The 12,920-nt window shown below is 32.6% G+C and overlaps 2 protein-coding genes across 4 annotated transcripts; one reads left to right on the top strand and one right to left on the bottom strand.

Moving 5' to 3' along the window:
* The first annotated feature begins 760 nt into the window (after positions 1-760).
* LOC7461539 (F-box protein At1g10780) lies at positions 761-3,200 on the top strand. 2 transcript variants are annotated; one of them, XM_002304033.4, is made up of 4 exons: positions 761-971; positions 1,499-2,250; positions 2,361-2,641; positions 2,756-3,200. In XM_002304033.4, exons 2-4 carry the CDS (start codon positions 1,509-1,511, stop codon positions 2,990-2,992), a joined length of 1,260 nt encoding a protein of 419 aa, XP_002304069.4. In that variant the 5' UTR covers positions 761-971; positions 1,499-1,508; the 3' UTR covers positions 2,993-3,200. The 2 variants fall into 2 exon arrangements, with proteins under 2 accessions (XP_002304069.4, XP_024454121.2); XM_024598353.2 differs by having other exon boundaries at positions 1,246-2,250.
* Positions 3,201-3,383: 183 nt separating this feature from the next.
* On the bottom strand, positions 3,384-6,287 carry LOC7461538 (transmembrane emp24 domain-containing protein p24delta3). 2 transcript variants are annotated; one of them, XM_006385155.3, is made up of 5 exons: positions 5,948-6,287; positions 4,846-5,052; positions 4,220-4,296; positions 3,968-4,117; positions 3,384-3,698 (listed from the first exon to the last, which is right to left on the bottom strand). In XM_006385155.3, exons 1-4 carry the CDS (start codon positions 6,158-6,160, stop codon positions 3,973-3,975), a joined length of 642 nt encoding a protein of 213 aa, XP_006385217.1. In that variant the 5' UTR covers positions 6,161-6,287; the 3' UTR covers positions 3,384-3,698; positions 3,968-3,972. The 2 variants fall into 2 exon arrangements, with proteins under 2 accessions (XP_006385217.1, XP_002303155.1); XM_002303119.4 differs by lacking the exon at positions 3,384-3,698 and having other exon boundaries at positions 3,859-4,117.
* Between the last annotated feature and the right edge of the window lie 6,633 nt (positions 6,288-12,920).

The following is a 12,920-nucleotide window of genomic DNA, read 5'->3' as shown; positions in this document are numbered from 1 at the left end:
TTTTGATATGCTGATATCAAAAATAATTTTTTTAATATATATTGATGTTTTTTTAGTAAAAAAACACTTTGAAAAACCACTGCAACTATATTCTTAAACAGACCCTAATCGTCAAGCTTTTGCTTGTTAAATTTAAACCTATTTTTCCTATCTAATCCAAAATATAAGGTTAAGAGATTTGTTAACATTTTATTTTATATAATCTGACATGAGATCTTGATTATAGTAGATTAAGAGGCCTATATTTTGATTTTTTTTTCTTAGAATTTTTTTTATGTTTTTTTATTATTTTAATATACTGATGTTAAAAATAATTTTTAAAAAATAATTTATTTTGATATATTTTTTAACAAAAAAACACTTTAAAAAACATTCACTGTCACACTCTCAAACACCCTCTAAAAATAAAAATCCCATTAACCTTCTTAGTTACTTTCAAAATAATATCCAATATTAGTAGCATAGTTATTAAATCAATCCCAACTTATCAAGTTGATCCAAGTAATTTAGAATTCAAATTTTAAGTCGGATAAAATTTTTAGTAGAAATAAAAAATATATTGATTCAATAAAATTTAATTATTTTAATTATATTTTTAATTACTCAATTAACCTGACCAAACTCAATAGCTGAATAGCCGGTTGGAAAAAAATCAAAATATTAATTTAATAGTAACAAATAATCTGATGATTCATAGATTAATTCAATAATTGAAGCATTATAACTAATAGAACCACTAAATAATAGTGAAGAAAAGAAAATGAAAAAAAAAAAAGGGGAAGGAGGGAGCAGCACCCCACCATCTACAGGTTTTCAAAATTTGAAAAACCCTCATATGCCAAAAAGTTTTCATGTACAAGCGCCCTCTCCTCTCTCTCCCTCTCTCTCCCCCTCTCTCTCTCAGTCAGGCTCTCCCTGCTCACACAGATCTCTCTCTGTAACTTCCTCTCTTTCAAATTCCCTCACTCGAAGTAAGCAAGCTCCTAAATCTTCTCCTTTTCTTTTTATAATAATTATTTGAAATCTTTAATCAATGTTCAAAGTTTCACCCGGATTCGTCTTGAAATGTTAATTCCTATCTGGGTTTTGAAATTCTTGAGCTCCCTTTTGTGTATTTTCATTTTCATTTTCTTTTTATTTTTTTTAATTAAATTCATTTCATTTGAGCATATGCAAATATGGCTAAATGAGAAATTTTTATGTTTAATCTGTGTTGAATTCTAGTGTTTTTCTTTTCTGAAACAGGGGGCTTTGACCAAGAATTCAAGTGAAATGAAACGGAGATGTTCTTTATTTATTTAATATCAAACAATGTCTTTGTCCGCTCTAAATTTTAGAATATTGGAATCAGTGAATAATAATACTTTAATTATTAAATTTAATAGCGAATGCGAAGTGGGTGCACGCATCAATGAATATTGTTTCTTTTTGAAATCTCAATGGCTCTGTATTAATTTTGAGTAATATAATCGGTTGCCTAACACATGTTTGATTGAAGTCCTCACAGAATGGAATCTCTCCCGGATGCTGTTGTTCAATACATCTTCTCATTCATGAACAATGCAAGGGATGTTGCCGTCTGTAATTGCGTATCGAAGCGATGGAAGGACTCTTTGCCTTACATCAAAAGCCTCTACTTCCCCAGGAACTCTTTTGACAACCACTCTGGCATCGACCATCCTGATACCGCTGTGTGGAAGATGATATCATCAGTTGTTAAATTAGAAGAGCTTGTTGTATACAGCCCCTTCTCGAGCATAGGTCTTGCCTCATGGATGCTGCTTGTGGGGTCATCGCTCAAACATCTTGAGCTTAGAATGGACAATCTTGCTGAATACCAGAACTGTACTGAGAGCCCGTCGAAACTGGAATGCATTAGCACTGCAAAGAATTTGGAGTCTTTAAAGCTTTGGGGTGTCCTAATGATGAACTCTCCCAAGTGGGATGCCTTTCCAAAACTTCAAAGCCTTGAGATTGTCGGCGCTAAATTGGAAGATCCTGCATTAACTGCCGCCCTTCAGGCATGCCCGAATTTGAAAAACTTGTTGCTACTCGGGTGTGAAGGGGTTAGGTCAGTTTTGATCGAGTTGCCTAGCTTGGAGCAATGCAAGCTGGACTTTTATGGTGTGGGTAATTATTCACTAACCTTGACTTCACCTAAAATTGAATTCCTCGAGGTTCAAGGCTGTAGTTGGATCAGTGTTCGTGAGACTGCTTGCCTGAGGAGTCTTTCAATTTCAAATAATGCTGGTAATATTTTGATTTTTCAGTTCAGCTACTTATCTAAGAAGTTTGGAAATGCTGTTGCTCTCTAATCTTATTTTGCACCTTCAAAACCTCCTGCTTGTAATTTGTTTCAGGGAGAGTTTATATGGTAGATTTTGGAAAACTCGCGGCCCTGGAGTTCCTGTCTATTAGGGGAGTCCAATGGTGTTGGAATGCAATAAGTAAAATGCTTCAGTTGGCAAGTGAGGTGAAGCATCTGTACATGAAGGTTGAATTTACCGGGGACTTTGACAACCTCCAACCCTTTCCAGAGATTGACTTCGTTGATTTTTTTAATAGCCATCCCAAGCTTCAAAAATTCGATATCCATGGAGCAATGTTCGCTGCTCTCTGTCAAAAGAACAGCTTGAAAAATGTGAGTTAGAAAATCCACAATGAATGAACAAGTCTATGCTTTTGCTTCAGTACTGCTGTAATGGAGCTTTAAGACTGCACATGTTAATGGAGCTGCCTTTTTTTGGCTTTGCAGGTGCAGTCTGGGTTTGTGATTCCTTGTCTGGAGGAGGTGGTGATAACGGTCAGATCACCGTTGAATGCCGAGCAGAAGATAAGCACCCTTGAGTCGCTCTTGAAGTACGGGAAGGTTATAAAGTCGATGGCAATAAGGATTCTTCAGATGAGGAGCAGCCATAGCAGTGCAGATGATTTCTTTGATGAGATTTGCAGGTTTCAACGCATGAATCACAATACTGTTCGAATAGAATAAACACCCCTCGTCGAGTCACTCCCTTATTTACACTGATTAGGTTCACATTGATCCTTCGGTTCACTAGTCAACAGTTTTAACTGCGGACATGCTTGAAACTTTAATCATTCTTCAACTGTTAGTTTCAAACATTCTCCAATTTTTTACTTGAATGTTGACAAATTGTTGTATTTCATAATCTTTTTGAATTAATCACGTAGATTTTGCATTTCATGGTTAAATTAGAGCTCTGTTGAATGTCTCCCAACTAGAAAACTAGGCATTAGGCATGCTCGCATAGAACAGCTGAGTTGTTGGGAGCTACTCAAGATATGATACAAATTTAAAGGCTTTAATAGCATGTTTAATATTATAATACGATTGTTTTTTTAAAGTGTTTTTTATTTGGAAATACATCAAAATAATATTTTTTAAAAAAATTTATATTTAACATCATCACATCAAAACAATTTACAAATACAAAAAAACAAAAAATTAAAGAAAAAAAATTTACTTTTAAAACACAGATAAACAGGCTCTGACACCACTAATCAAGAAGAACAGCTAGTTTTAACGATGCCACAATTTCTCAGTCGTTTGAGACATTGAATAGTAACAAACCTCAAAGCCTTCTTGACCTCTAGCTTGCCACTCACTGTTGCTTTTAGCTTTGAACCATAAAAAACTAGTTGTCCAGCCAATCAAGTAAAATGCGAGTCTCTTCTTCCTAATCACAGGACCGACCATAAAAATCCAACCTCAGTCAGATGTAAAAGGCAAATGTCAAGAAAGGAACCACGAGGTGTTAGTCTATATCACTTGAAACTAAAATTAAAACAAACATTCAACTTAAATGTTCAAAAAACATAAAAAAAAAAATTCAGCTGTGAGACAGTAAACATTGCTATATTCATATATTAAAATTTTCCTCTACAACATGCAAGGAAAAGAAAGAGTAGCAAACTTTCTTTCACAAAGATACAAAAACTTGATTACCAATACTAAATGAGCTTCTTCTTTTGGAAGTAGTGTTTCAAGTGCCACACTTGCAGTGCTGAAACAGCAATGCAGACACCCAATGACATGACACTAAATAATGCTATTCTGGTATTTGTTGTTTCGCTCACGGACCTCATCTCTGCTTCCCTGTCAGTATTATCCAATAAAAAAAAAAACTGTTTAGTTGAATAAAAGAGAAATTGCTAGATAGAAAGAAAAGAATAGATTGCAAAGTAGAGAAGAATATACCTTGTTTTGAGATAGAGTAGATTCTCATGGATGGCCTCCACAGCTCCTTCAAGTTTCCTCAGCTCAAGTTCAACACCCTATAGGTGGACAAATTAAAACATATTCATGCATACAAATATTAAGAAAATGAGAAACAAAACTACACGGACACGGGTGAATTACGCATGTATCTTCGTGGGGGACTTTTTAATTGCCTAGGTGAAAGCACTATAAGCTTATTCCATAATCAATAATCAATGTTTATGAAACTACAATCTAACATCAGAAGCACTTCCAAGATTATATATAAGATAAGTTCTCATCCTAGGGTCTGCAACTATGCACTTCACCAATGTCTTATGTTTTCCGGCTAGTTCAAGGAAAGGTAGAGAATCATAAAAACACCTTTCTGTTCTCTCTTATTAATACCATGTGCATGATGATCTAAGTTAGAAGAACTCTAGCACAAATCAAACCCAGCACCCAATCTCCACTTTGTCAACACTGCAAAACTTTGGATATATGGTATCGAAACAAGATAAAGAAGTGCGATCCAATTCACAGGCGAATAAAGCTGTGGAAGCTTTTGACTCACAGAGAAACTCATCACTAGACTACCAGCGGTATTATCTTTAACATGCTCTTACCTCTATCTTCTCTTTTCTAGCAACTGAATCCCAATCCTTAGCAGCAATTCCAGTTTTCCAATCAATGTTAACACTCACATCTCCTTGAACATGACCATCCACCCAAAAACATGCCAGGTAATTGCCAGCCTCATGAGTCGTGAATGCAAACTGACCATGAGTCACATTCTCTGTTTGGTGAAGGGTGTTCCCATATGGTGATGTCACCTAAAGAAGAAACAAACAATTGAGAACAATGCTTAAGCAAACTTAACAAGGGAATAATGGATATTTAGCCATACAAGTTCGAACAATTAAGACCTCCATGAAAGAGAAATTATTAGATATACCAAGAGTTAATTAATACTCTCATACGTCACATAAATGCAGCACCTACTGTAAAATTATTCATGGACCTAAATTTTCTTTTTTAAAAAAAAATGTAAGCACAAGTGCAAGTTTAAGTTATAAAACAAGAATTATTAAATACTAACTCCCAAGTAATGCTAAATGTTAAGAAAAAAAACAAGAAAATACTTCAAAAACACACATAGTCCCACTAACACAACAGCCCTACAAGTGAATCCTACTTTAAAATCATAATCCAACAACTCAAGTGTATTCTTAAATTTTTTTATCATACTTTCTTAATATCTAACATCACTCCTCTCTCCCTCACGTCGAGAAAGCACGATCCATATACAGTTAAACCTCTATAAATTAATACCATTGGGGTCATGAAAATTTATTAATTAATAGAGATATTAGTTCATCAATATATTATTTAAAATTTAAATTTAAGTGGGGACGAACAAAAATATTATTTAATCAAAGTTATTAGCTTATCGAGGATATACTGTATGATTATTATCAACATCATCGAGACTAATTCATGTTTATTACAATGGGCGAGCGAAGGAGTGTGCCATTGTGATGGGCACCACTTTTATACGAGGTTCTACTCCAGTAATACCTACGAATTTCTAAGTATAACACATCTTGCACACAGGGAACAAAAACAAGGGGAAAAATTGATTCTAATAAAATAATTAATTTAAGACTCATCGTAAGAGATTCATATCAAAGTGTATCAATTAAAAAGAAAAAAGAAAAATTGGGTTACCTTAACAGAGATGGTGGGGATATGGGAATGGTCATCGGAAACGACAACGTAATCAGACAAAACTACGACGTTATTGTGGATTTCCTCGGACACGCACTTGGTACCGGTAGGAGGCAGATTCAACCACACCCCTTGGCTAACCGTGAAAAGATTGCTGCTACAAATCAATACTCCTAAAATGCAACCCAGCACCATCTTCCCACGCGCCGCCATCTCTATCTCTCTGCCTCTCTCAGATTTTACGTTACAGTCTGTCCAAGGAAGGGGAGGGGATCTCTCTCTTTTTCTCCGGTACGGTAAACGACGCACAGTTTCGGTTCTCTTTGATTTTGCATTTTTTATTTATTTATATATATATATTGAATTTATAAATAAATTGATTAATTCTCAGTTGGACTATATTGACATTTCGGTTCATTTAAAGGAGAGCATTTTGGGCTTCGAAAACTTATTGAGCCACGTGCTTGTTATCTATCTCTTTCTAGAAATTGGAAAACGACTAGTCATTTTGTGCCTGTGTCGGTATCAATGGCCCGGTCCATCACCTGGTTTAAAGTTTAGATTCATCCAGGTTTATCATTTTATATATAAAAAATTTATGATTTAAAAAAAAATTAAAATTACATTATTTTTTAATTAATTTTTTCAAAATATTTGTTGGTCAAGTCTCATCTAGGTTTTAATCGATTACTCAGGTTGTAGGTTAACCCACATGATTTATTCTGGATTAACCGAGTGAACTTTTCAAGCGCTTTATAAGCAGACTCGATTAGGATTGATGAGTCACTAAATTGATCAATTAAGCTAAGTTGGATTTAATATTAATGGTTGACATTATTTTGATTTTAAAATACAACTATTTTAAAATGTGTTTTGGTTTAGTTCTAGTGTTCGTTAACATTTTTCATGTCCTAAGATAAAAGTACCTACACTTTACATAAAATTTTATGAATGAAAAATGTCATATGAAATTTTTTCATATAATTGTTTTTATAATATTTGATAAGTGATAATAAGAAAAACATTGTAACCGTGAAATGATGATAAAATATTATATTGATAAGATAGTAATTTTGGTGTTTCTTTTATGATAATGATGATAATTGTAATGGTAAAGGTGGTCATTAATGATAAAAACAAGGGTGATGGTGAGATGACAGCAACAATAATAGTGGAGTGATAGCATGGTAGATATAATAAAAATAATATAATAATAGTGGTAAGATAATAGTGAAGAAAATTAATGATATTAGTTGAAATTTCTAGTAAAATAAAGAAAGAACCAGGCTTAATATTTGTTATGGAAGGTTAATGTGGTTATAACATCAAATAAAATGATTTATATTTTACATAAGATATAAATAATCTTAATCTTTAATTACAAAAAAAAAACATAAAATAGATAGTGAATTTACTATGTATCATCTCACAAACAATGTGAATTTAATATTATTTTTCCTTTATTTTCTTTTAATTTTTTTTCGCTCATCTCATCTCATTGAATTTTTTTGTTTCAATTTCATCTTTTCAAATAGTTAGAGATTAAGCTTAATAATTTGTTTCAAATTGATTTCTAAGGGTTATTATGGTGTCAAAAAAAAGTTTTGATATTGGATTGATGCTCAATTTTTTAAAAAACAAATAAATTCATTTTATTGTTTGTGAAAAAATTAAAATGAGAGCACCAAAAGTGATATTGAGGCAAAAATTCAGGTTTTTTTTTGTTATACTATTCATCCAACTTCTTTTTAGAAATATATGCCTTCAAATTTTTTGCAATATAATTTTTGGTCCATTTAGTTTGATAATTATATATTTTGATCCAAACTCCATTATTTTCGCATTCTAGTCTTTGAGTTTAAGAGATGAGAGTTGATGAAAAACAACAACCAAAGAAGAAAGTGGTCAATTGTCAAGTTTTCATCAATAAAAAGAACCAAACTTTGTGTCAATGTGTTTCACTGGACAAGAAGAGTGATGTTGAGGTATTTTAAAACTTTTATGTTGTTGAAAAAATAGATTAGGGTCGAGAAAGTTTTTTTATATTTATTTAACCTTGTGTTTTTTAACTGATTTAGGAGTGTTTTGAGCTAATAAATAGGTTGAAAAATATATTGTTGTATAAAAAAATCATTACTCTATTTTTCAACTGCATTTATACTAAGAATATGGATAAGCAATACATCATCTACTTTTTTAAAAAACAAAAAAAAAAAGATCAAAGGCGTGTAAGAAATAGAAGGCCAATTATGTCTGCCTTCTTTTTGTTGGGCCAGACATTTAAGCCTTATCTCTTTGGCCCTTTTCTATTATTTTAAGTTTTCATTTTATTGGAATGCAATATAAAAAAAATATTGGATATGATATTTAAATTATTATTCAATTTTTTTTGGTTCTTAAATAATATTATAGTTTGTTATAAAAAAAAATTAAAAACTTTTTTTTCAATTATTATGCACCTAATATGCAAAAATAAAAAATAAAAAATTTCTCATGAATATTCAATAAAAATAAATTTTTTGGGATAATTACAAAAAAAAAAAACTCATAAGGTTTGATCGTGTTTTCATTTTCTTGCTGTACATTGAGAAATTACATTTACTTCTTGAACTTTATACATGAGGTAACACTTAACATTTTAAAAAAAAAAAGTCAACAAAAATATGTGATTAGTTAAATTATTGCTATTATTTTTCATTTATTGACTAAAGAGCCTTAAAATACTAATATGGCAACTTTTTCCATTAAATAAGTAATATAACTTCACATTAAAAAAAATTAGTAATTAGTATTTAATCATTTTTAGACTTTTTATCAAACACTTCATTTGCATAATCTAAATTAACCATATTTTACTGATAGTAATAAGTGCAAGGGGAAAATCATCATATTCTCTAGCTATACCATAACAAAATGATCAAATGACATTTTACTATTCAAAAAATACCATAACAAAATAGAGTGACAGAATGTATGAACCATATATTGGTGGAGAAAGTCCAATGTACATTATCACATTCGAGACTAAGCAAAACATTATGGGTGAGCTGTTAAGTTATGCTTATCATATTTTTAATTGGTTGCCTTCAACATCATTAAATGGAAGAACCTTCTTGGAGGTATGGTCAAGCTCTCCTGCAAATGATTATGACTCTATGTGTGTATTTAAATACTCAACATATTATCATATTACTGAGTTCAAGCTAGATCCTAGAGCCAATACAACTATTTATTTAGGCTTTAGTGAAAGAGTAAAGGGCTACAAAATTTAGTGTTCCGAATCAAAGAAAATGATTTTGATTAGAGATGTCACTTTTGACAAGTCTTACATGCTACAACAAGAAAAATCATAGGAGAAAGAGTCAAGTGATGCATAACAAGTAGAGTTTGAGATTTCAGTCATTCCTGTAAAGACTGTGCAGACAATCCTTGTTGAAAGAGATTCAGATGAAAGATCAGATGAAAATGATGTTTAACTCTAGCAACCACACAATAACAAGAATTCATTGCAACAAGTAAACCAAAAAGGGTTATCAAGAAACCTATTCGGTATTGTAACATGGTGGCTTATGCACTTCATGTGATTGATGATGGAATCACATACACCTATAAAAAAGCAGTTCAAGGTACATATAGTGAAAAATAGAATAAGACAATGGATGAAGAGATGAAATTTCTCTACAAGAATAAAACTTGGAATTTGGTATAACTTCCCAAAAGAAAAAAGATAATTGGTTGAAAATGAGGTATTCTCTTCAGTTATTAAGCATTCATCAATTTGTATTTTGTTAGCCTTGGTTGCATAGTTTAATTTATAATTAGCCTAAATTGCTGTGAAAACTACCTTCCTATATGGAGATTTGAAAAAGGAAAGTTCTATGTCTCATCTGGATGGTTTCAAAGTCATTAGGTAAGAGAATTGGACTTATAAACTAAATAAGTTATTATATGGATTAAAATAGTCTCCTTACTAGTGGTACAAGCGATTTGATAAGTTCATGGCAGAACATGGATACACATCGAGTCAATTTGACCATTGTGTATATTTTTGCAAGCTTCTTGTTGATTCTTTCATCTATTTGCTCTTATATGTGGATGATATGCTGATTTCATTGAAGAGCACAATAAAGATTGAGAAACTGAAATCTCAATTGAAAAATAAGTTTAAAATGAAGGACCTTGAAGAAGCTAAAAAGATTATTGGCATGAAGATTCAGAGAGACAGAAGGAAAGGCACAATCTATTTGACACAAACCGAATACTTAAAGAAAATTCTATAGAGATTTGAGGTATATAGCAAAACTGAGCCCGTAAGTACACCTTTAGCTCCTTATTTTAAGCACACCTTTTTTGCATGAAACATGAAATTTTACATCTTTAATTACATTAGTCTGATTGTCTATGTGTTACAGGAAAGAAATGAAAGCAAAATCTTATTGTTTAATTGCTTTTGCTAATTGATATTTTAACGATTTTCTTTTATCCTTGAACCCCATTTTAATTGAGGATTTTTTGGGCTCAAACTACAAGCTAATGTTACTTCCATTCTCCATTTCACATGTCATGATTGCAGATATCTCAGGTGCTTCTTTAGGTATCAAATTATTGAGTTTAGTTCTTTTTTTGACCTAGCTATCTACTACGAATCACGAGGACCTAAGAGTAATAAGTGCAGTAATAAAGTTTTAATGGTGGATTGCTTCTTTCCCCAGCTTTTTGGTATGCAAAATTTGACCTCAAAAAGCATAACCATACGCCACCTCCCTTCCTTTTCTAAGTAGAACTGAGAACATGGAACATTGTACCTCAATCCTTCCTAGTGTCCTACTTGGCTTGGCAGAACTGGAACATAGTGATTTCCTTCTGTAATTTTAATTGGTTAAAAAATTCTCACATTCTAAAGATCAGATTTTTCATGTTTAAATTAGTTGAACATTATCTTGGTTGAGTATTTAAAGAATATCTCTTTCTTATTTAGAGTTTCCATCTTTCTTTCTTTTTTCTTTTTTCAGGTGTGCTGTAATATCATGCAGTAAAGTGGCTAGTGTACTATTTGATAAAAGTTGTCAAACTAACTTAACACTTTTATAGAACATTGGCATTGCGCAACGCCATATGGCACATCAGAGGAATCATTGATTGATTACTAAGATTGATGGAAAAATCTCGCCAAGATGGATATTTGTAGCAGATCCAACCACCCTCCTCAAATCATGATAGCTTTTACTCCTTAATTTGTGGCTTAATTTTCTCCCTTGATTCAAGGCTAAAAATAGGGAAGTTTGCCCCCCCCTCGCCTCTATTATTCAACTATAAAAAGACACTAAGGGGAATGCTATGGAAGTGTGTAGATAAGAAAAAGGAAGAGAGTGTATAAAGTGCAAAAAAATGTGCAGTGAGTGTAAGTGAGTCAAGATTGAGAAAAAGCATATTTGAGAAAAACACTAAGTGTAAGAGTGAAACACTAGGTTTTTGGGATTTTATTAGGGTTAATTTAAGTGTTTGTATCATTTTTTTTAATAATATACAGTATGATGTCTTCGTGGACGTACTCGATTTGGGGAACCACGTGAATCTGCTTGTTTGTATTTTTTTGTGTTTACTTTTTATCCAGTATGCACAATAATAGGTATTGATTTTTAGCAATGGTAACGAGCTTGCTTGACTTGTAATTCATGGAACAATAACCTTCAAGACAATTTTTTTAATTTCTTAAGAATCATCTCATAACAGTTTGTTAACTTTAGTTATACTAGCTTTTACCATTGAAATCCACCTTTATATTTGGTTTAGTTGTTAAAATTGTTGTTCCTCAATAATTTTCACGCTTCTCTTAACATTATCATGTGCATTTGGTAGTTCTTCCATTGTAATACCTTTTTGTTGAAGGCTTGAGGGGTAAGAACTTGAGGGTTCTCATATTCATGGCGAGAACTTTGGGAGATTTATATGAGATTCAATTAAGTTTATGGTTTATATAAGAACGTTTGGGAACGTAGTGCAAACCGCGTTCCCTAAAAATTCAAATTTTTTGTATGTTTTGAATCGTTTTGATGCACTGATCTCAAAAATAATTTTTTAAAAATAAAAAAACATCATTTTGATGCATTTCGGCACCAAAAACACTTTGAAAAGTAACCACAACCACAACCACACTCCCAAACAGGTAAGTTTGCGGGGAGAGATAGTGAATTTTGAAAAAAAATAAATAAGAGTGTGAATGTGCTTTTTCTCTTCTCATATATTATATATAAAAATAATTTTATCTTAAAAACATGATAAAGAAACCTATAGTGTTATTAAATCCCATGCAGTGGCTTAGAAACCTAAAATAGACTGGATTCTTGGATGAATTTTCTAAGACTTAGCCCTTCTAAACCAATTAGATATGTTTGGAATTCACGCAGCAGCAGCCACCACTGCAGCGTCCATGTCTCTCACCTATGACCTAACCAACACACCAGTCAAGCCACTGCCCCTCCTCTCTTTCCAACCAGTAGCTCCTCACAAATAGCAGCTCCACCATCACCAACATTACCGCTAAAACATACCAGTAGCCTTAGCCACCAAAACATCACCACGCAACCTTCCTTCTCCACCAAACTCAGCCGCCAGTCATCACAGACAACCCAGAGACCTCTACTAAACGTTTGAAAGGGGTTGGAAATACTGGTACGAATACGGACTGTCTTTACTTACCTTGTTTTGGTGTCTTAGCATAATGATTTGACGTGTTTTTAGTGTGATGGAGCAACGGGAGAATAATCTTCCACCGGATTTGTTAATGGAAATTGAAAAACGTCTGATCTTGTACGTGGACAAAGTTTGAATTTCTTGTGTTTGCAGGTCATGGAGATACGCCCGTGCCAAAGCTGTCAGACCACAAACAACTCCAACTTGCTACTCTGTTGTTACTACTATGCAGTCAATCAGCATACGCATTGTTGAACATATATACTAGACAGCAAGACTT

Source organism: Populus trichocarpa, chromosome 3 (assembly GCF_000002775.5).
Source record: "Populus trichocarpa isolate Nisqually-1 chromosome 3, P.trichocarpa_v4.1, whole genome shotgun sequence".
Classification (NCBI taxonomy): Eukaryota; Viridiplantae; Streptophyta; class Magnoliopsida; order Malpighiales; family Salicaceae; genus Populus; species Populus trichocarpa.
This window is presented reverse-complemented; position numbering and strand designations above follow the sequence as displayed.